General features: G+C 41.8%; 1 protein-coding gene across 1 annotated transcript in view; it reads right to left on the bottom strand.

The window, feature by feature from the left end:
* Positions 1–237: 237 nt before the first annotated feature.
* The window catches only part of YPEL2 (yippee like 2), a 122409-nt gene continuing 115506 nt past the window's right edge, over positions 238–7140 (bottom strand). The window contains exon 5 of the mRNA XM_087890149.1: positions 238–1136. Coding sequence (XP_087746275.1) covers positions 1116–1136 — 21 coding nt within the window. The 3' untranslated portion in view covers positions 238–1115. The remainder of the gene's footprint in view (positions 1137–7140) is intronic.

The following is a 7140-nucleotide window of genomic DNA, read 5'->3' on the forward strand; positions in this document are numbered from 1 at the left end:
CTCCTCCTCCTTCTCATCTCATCTCATCTCATCTCCTCTCCTCATCTCATCTCATCTCATCTCATCTCATCTCATCTCTTCTCTTCTCTTCTCTTCTCTTCTCTTCTCTTCTCTTCTCTTCTCTTCTCTTCTCTTCTCTTCTCTTCTCTTCTCATCTCATCTCTCCTCTCCTCTCCTCTCCTCTCCTCTCCTCTCCTCTCCTCTCCTCTCCTCTCCTCTCCTCTCCTCCCATCCCATCTCATCTCATCCTATCTTATCATCTTATGTCACCCCTAGTCAGTGGTAGGATTCAAATAAGTTTAAGTTTGTTTAAAGCGGTCGAAAGGCTTCTTTTAAACTGGATACCTCTAAAATCGTATTTTATTTCTCTTGGATCTGATGAATGCCATAAGGTTATCTGGAACCTTATTTCGGATCAGGAAAATGAACTTGCAAAGGACGATGAACCAACAATTTCAGAATTGTATTTATATTTCACGCACTTCTTCATGTCAATAATGCAAGACACCCTACTGAAGCTGGAAAGCAAGAAAATACTTGCATGTGATCTTCACATTATCATGTGTAAGCTGCGTGATTCTTTGCAAAAAAAATACGATGAGCAGTTTTTTGGAATGAAAGTTTTATTTGCCTTATGTAAAAGACATTTGCCTGAGAATGCAGTGCAAAAGTTCAAGAAAGAAGCCATCAACGTGTATCAAAGAGCCATTGCGTACCTAGAAAAGTGGTATAATTTCACCGATTCAGTATATGAGATGCTAAATTGTTTCAATCTAATTGATCGCAATAATCCTCCAACTTTAGAAGAAATGACGAACATCTGGTTATTATCACCATGGCGAGAAGAACTTCCACCCAACACTCTCTTCGATGAAATTTCTGCCTTAGAAGAAGTTTATGTTCATCTGCAGGGCGATTCATCCCTTGATAAGTGGACGTACCTTTTTCAAGAAAGAGCCAGCTCCGAGTTTACTGAAACTGTTCCAGTATTGTGCATCAATTCCGGTATCAAATGCAAACGTTGAACGAATTTACAGCGTCATGGGAAATTTGTGGACTGACGAACGTAACCGACTGCTTGTACCATCAGTTCGAAGTGAACTTTGTATATTTTTTTAATATTTCTCAACGTTGTACTGAAATTAAAGAATTATTCCTTAAACACAAAGAATTGATCAAAGCTGCGCAGTCAAATAAAAAATACACACGACAGCAAAGTAAAATGTAATTTAATATTTTACATATGATGATATTTGATGTTTTGAATTTTAAGTCAAGTTTTGAAGTGATTATTTTAATATGTGTTAAAATGTTTGTAAGAAAATATATAATTTAATTGTAATTTTATTTTTTATTTTTTTTACTACTTAACTCCCCCCTCCCCCCGCTTGTCCGCTATTTTTTGGAAGTAGACCTGGCAACCCTACTGGAGGGGGCGGGGTGAGGAGAGGCCAGCCAGCAATTTAACTACCACTTTGCCCAAACCGGCTGAATCCCACCTCTTCCCCTAGTCCTTCTTTTCTCTCAACTGGCCCTACCCAATTCCTGCGACCGTTCTTCATATATTTTAGTCTCCAGGACTTTTAATCCTCTTAGTTGCTCTTCTCTGCACTTTTTCCAAAGCTCCTTTTTCCTTTCCCCTCCCTCATCTAAAAGTTTTTCCCCTGCCAAATTGAATTCATAAATCACAGGAAGCCTTATCAGAGGGAAGCTGTCAAATTAAGGAAATAATCACGCAAGGAAGGACTCCGACAAAAAAAAAACAATTATCTCCACGCAGGAGACGTTTCGTTTTAATTATGTGTTTGGGTACGAAGAAAAATGCTGTAATGATACACTGCTGTCTGCGGAGAAGATGAGGGGAAGTAGAGATTTCCATCAACTGTGACGCAGAGATGTTTTACTGGTGGTTTATGAGTGGGACGTCAGCCCTGCGAGGCAGACCGGATTGGGAAATCAACTCTACCGAAGGCTAAAATTCTTTTTATTGAGTTTGGCTGTAAGAACACAGTCTTGCAAATTACTAGATTGTGCTGGTCTTTAACTCCGCTTCTTCAACTCCAGTGAATCAGGGAGGGGTCCGTCTGAGCCACTTCGGAGGGTTGTCGGTTTTGGAAGACACGGATTTCCTTGGATGAAAGGGTCATGTAACTTTCTGTAGGGATGGGCAACTGTCGGACAAAATTGCTCGGTTTTGGTGGCAACTGGATACTGGCCTTGGTTAAGGGCTGGAAGACATTTATTTTTTAATTTATTATTATATTTTCTATTTTATTATTTTATTTTATTTCATTTCATTTCATTTCATTTTTTATTTATTTTATTTTATTTTATTATTTTCTTTTCTTTTATTATTTTTATTATTTTCTTTTATTTCTTTTTCTTTTCTTTTCTTTTATTATTTTCTTTTATTATTTTCTTTTCTTTTCTTGTCTTTTCTTTTATTTCTTTTATTATTTTATTTTATTTTATTTTATTTTATTTTATTTTATTTTATTTTATTTTATTTTATTTTATTTTATTTTATTTTATTTTATTTTATTTTATTTTATTTTATTTTATTTTATTTTTTATTTTTATTTATTTTTATATGCCGCCCTTCTCCGGAGACTCAGGGTGGCTTACAATGTGCTAAGCAATAGCCTTCATACTTTTGTATATTTATACAAAGTCAGTTTATTGCCCCTACAAACCGGGTCCTCATTTTACCCACCTTAGAAAGGATGGAAGGCTGAGTCAACCTTGAGCCTGGCGAGATTCGAACATGCAGTAATTGCAGGCAGCTGGATAAATGCTGCCTTAGTAGGAGGCATTAGCCTCCTACGCCACTCAGGCTTTTATTCTTTTCTTTTCTTTTCTTTTCTTTTCTTTTCTTTTCTTTTCTTTTCTTTTCTTTTCTTTTCTTTTCTTCTCTTCTCTTTCTTTTCTTATTATTTGAGCCGTGGTGGTGCAGTGGTTAGAGTGCAGTACTGCAGGCTACTTCTGCTGACTGCCGGCTGCCTGCAATTTGGCAGTTCGAATCTCCCCAGGCTCAAGGTTGACTCAGCCTTCCGTCTTTTCCAAGGTGGGTAAAATGAGGACCCAGATTGTTGGGGGCAAGAGGCTGACTCTGTAATTCGCTTAGAGAGGGCTGTAAAAGCACTGTGAAGCGGTATATAAGTCTAAGTGACATTGCAATTGCTATTTTGTTTTATATTTTATTTCATTTCATTTTTTATTTTATTTTATTTTTTAAAATTTGTTTTATTTAATTTTTACAATTAAACAATCATTATTCAACTCTTGTGCATGACTGTGACCATTTACATATCATCACACTATTTTATTTTATTATTTATTTTATTTTTATTTTATTATTTATTTTATTAAGAGCTGAGGTGGCGCAGTGGTTAGAGTGCACTACTGCAGTCTACTTCAGCTAGCTGTAGTTCGGCAGTTCGAATCTCACCGGCTCAAGGTTGACTCAGCCTTCCGTCCTTCCGAGGTGGGTAAAATGAGGACCCAGATTGTTGGGGGCAAGAAGCTGACTCTGTAAACCGCTTAGAGAGGGCTGTAAAGCACTGTGAAGCGGTATATAAGTCTAAGTGCTATTGCTGTTGCTATTGCTAGTTGTTTTAATTTTATTATCTATTTTAATTTATTTTCTATACCCCCATCTTTATTATTTTTGCAAACAACTGAGGACAGTGAACATACTTAATACCCCCCTTTCCTCCTATGTTCCCCATAACAATCCTGTAAGGTGGTTTGGCTGAGAGAGAATGACTGGCCCAAAGACACTTAGCTAACTTTCATGTCTAAGGCAGGACTATAACTCACCGTCTCCTGGTAATTGGCCCAAAGTCACTCAGACGGCTTTTATACCTAAGGCAGGACTAGAACTCACAGTCACCTGGTGATTAAATCAAAGTCACTCAGACGGCTTTTATACCTAAGGCAGGACTAGAACTCACAGTCACCTGGTGATTAAGTCAAAGTCACTCAGACGGCTTTTATACCTAAGGCAGGACTAGAACTCACAGTCACCTGGTGATTAAATCAAAGTCACTCAGACGGCTTTTATACCTAAGGCAGGACTAGAACTCACAGTCACCTAGTGATTAAGTCAAAGTCACTCAGACGGCTTTTATACCTAAGGCAGGACTAGAACTCACAGTCACCTGGTGATTAAATCAAAGTCACTCAGACGGCTTTTATACCTAAGGCAGGACTAGAACTCACAGTCACCTGGTGATTAAGTCAAAGTCACTCAGACGGCTTTTATACCTAAGGCAGGACTAGAACTCACAGTCACCTGGTGATTAAGTCAAAGTCACTCAGACGGCTTTTATACCTAAGGCAGGACTAGAACTCACAGTCACCTGGTGATTAAGTCAAAGTCACTCAGACGGCTTTTATACCTAAGGCAGGACTAGAACTCACAGTCACCTGGTGATTAAATCAAAGTCGCTCAGACGGCTTTTATACCTAAGGCAGGACTAGAACTCACAGTCACCTGGTGATTAAGTCAAAGTCGCTCAGACGGCTTTTATACCTAAGGCAGGACTAGAACTCACAGTCACCTGGTGATTAAGTCAAAGTCACTCAGACGGCTTTTATACCTAAGGCAGGACTAGAACTCACAGTCACCTGGTGATTAAGTCAAAGTCACTCAGACGGCTTTTATACCTAAGGCAGGACTAGAACTCACAGTCACCTGGTGATCAGGCCAAAGTCACCCAGCCGGCTTTCACGCCTAAGGCAGGACTAGAACTCACAGTCACCTGGTGATTAAATCAAAGTCACTCAGACGGCTTTTATACCTAAGGCAGGACTAGAACTCACAGTCACCTGGTGATTAAGTCAAAGTCACTCAGACGGCTTTTATACCTAAGGCAGGACTAGAACTCACAGTCACCTGGTGATTAAGTCAAAGTCACTCAGACGGCTTTTATACCTAAGGCAGGACTAGAACTCACAGTCACCTGGTGATTAAGTCAAAGTCACTCAGACGGCTTTTATACCTAAGGCAGGACTAGAACTCACAGTCACCTGGTGATTAAATCAAAGTCGCTCAGACGGCTTTTATACCTAAGGCAGGACTAGAACTCACAGTCACCTGGTGATTAAGTCAAAGTCGCTCAGACGGCTTTTATACCTAAGGCAGGACTAGAACTCACAGTCACCTGGTGATTAAGTCAAAGTCACTCAGACGGCTTTTATACCTAAGGCAGGACTAGAACTCACAGTCACCTGGTGATTAAATCAAAGTCACTCAGACGGCTTTTATATCTAAGGCAGGACTAGAACTCACAGTCACCTGGTGATCAGGCCAAAGTCATCCAGCTGGCTTTCATGCCTAAGGCAGATCTAAAACTCACAGTCACCTGGTGACCAGACCAAAGTCACCCAGCCGGCTTTCACGCCTAAGGCAGGATTAGAACTCACCATCCCTGGCGCACCAGATAAGATCCAAAGATTAAACCTCCCCCCCCCCAAGAAAACTGAATCTGTCTCTTAGCCAAACTGCAGGCATTCAGAAAATCTGCTCCTGGGCTATAAATACTTAACTTTTTTCCCCCCCCCCTCGAAAAGCTCAAACAAAAATAGCAGGAGAAATTTTTTCCTCTCTCCACGCCAGTTTTCCCAAGGCCTCCTGAAACCGTATTATTTTTGAAAAAGGTTCAAGACGTTGAATGGAAAGAGAGGGATTGTGCTTTCTGCCTTTGGAAAGGTTAAATCATTGCAATAAGTTTTGGGTTTTTTTTTTTTTTTATAATTAATTTTATATGTCAGCCTCTTCTTTTGCCTGGTGGGAAGGAGGAAAAACCCGGGTTTTTTTGCAAAAGAAAGTGAGATATTTCAAGCAAAGTTCCCTCTTTTGGGGTATCCTCTGGCCTCAGCAAATGTTTGCAGCACCTCAGCTTAACTACAATAACATGCCAGAGCAGGGGTCTCCCACCTTGGCAACTTTAAGCCTGGTGGACTTCAACTCCCAGAATTCCCCAGCCAGCAAAGCTTTACTGGCTGGGGAATTCTGGGAGTTGTTGTTGTTGTTGTTGTTGTTATTATTATTATTATTAATTTAATTTGTATACCACCCTTCTCCCAGAGGGGACTCAGGGCGGTGAACAGCCAAAATTAAAAAACATACAAATACAAAAGTTAAGATAATTAAAAAAGAATTAAATCATTAGCTTCCCAATTTAAAACCCCCAAATCCATAAAATTTAAAATCCCAATTAAGAACCATTTAGGCTAGGCCGTCTTGCTGGAATAAATAAGTCTTCAGGGCCTTACGGAAGGTACGGAGGTTTGGGATCAATCGTATTCCAGGAGGCAGCTCGTTCCACAGGGCGGGTGCCCCCACAGAGAAGGCTCTCCCCCTGGGGGCCGCCAGCCGACACTGCCTGACCGACGGCACCCTGAGCTGGCCCTCTCTGTGGGAGCGTATTGGCCGGTGGGAGGTTATCAGTAGCAGCAGGCGGTCTCGCAAATATCCTGGCCCTAATCCATGGAGCGCTTTAAAGATGAGAACCAACACCTTAAAGTGCACCCGGAAGACCACCGGGAGCCAGTGCAGCTCGCGCAGGAGAGGTGTTACATGGGAGCGCCACGTCGCTCCCACAATCACCCGCGCGGCCGCATTCTGGACCAGTTGGAGCCTCCGGGTGCTCCTCAAGGGGAGCCCCATGTAGAGAGCGTTGCAGTAGTCCAGGCGTGACATGACGAGGGCATGAGTGACCGTACACAAGGAGTCCCGATCCAGAAAGAGGCGCAACTGGCGTATCAGGCGGACCTGATAAAAAGCCCCCCTGGCCACAGCCGTCATATGCTCTTCTAAAGACAGCTGTGTGTCCAGGAGGACACTCAAGTTGTGAGCCCCCTCTGTGGGGGTCAGTGAGTCGCCCCCAATAGCCAGCGATGGTGCCAGCTGGCTATATCGGGACGCCGGCATCCACAGCCACTCGGTCTTGGAAGGGTTGAGTCGAAGCCTGTTCCTCCCCATCCAGAGTTGAAGTCCGCCAGGCTTAAAGTTGCCACGGTGTGAGACCCCTGCTCCAAAGTGTTCCCCCCCCCAGGGACACTATCTGGAATAATGTTTGCTCATTTAAAAGAGCATCAAGAGAACACACAGTTTTGAACAGCTGCACAATAAGG

This window comes from Pantherophis guttatus, chromosome 1 (assembly GCF_059756535.1).
Source record: "Pantherophis guttatus breed Tessera chromosome 1, ASM5975653v1, whole genome shotgun sequence".
Taxonomy (NCBI): domain Eukaryota; kingdom Metazoa; phylum Chordata; class Lepidosauria; order Squamata; family Colubridae; genus Pantherophis; species Pantherophis guttatus.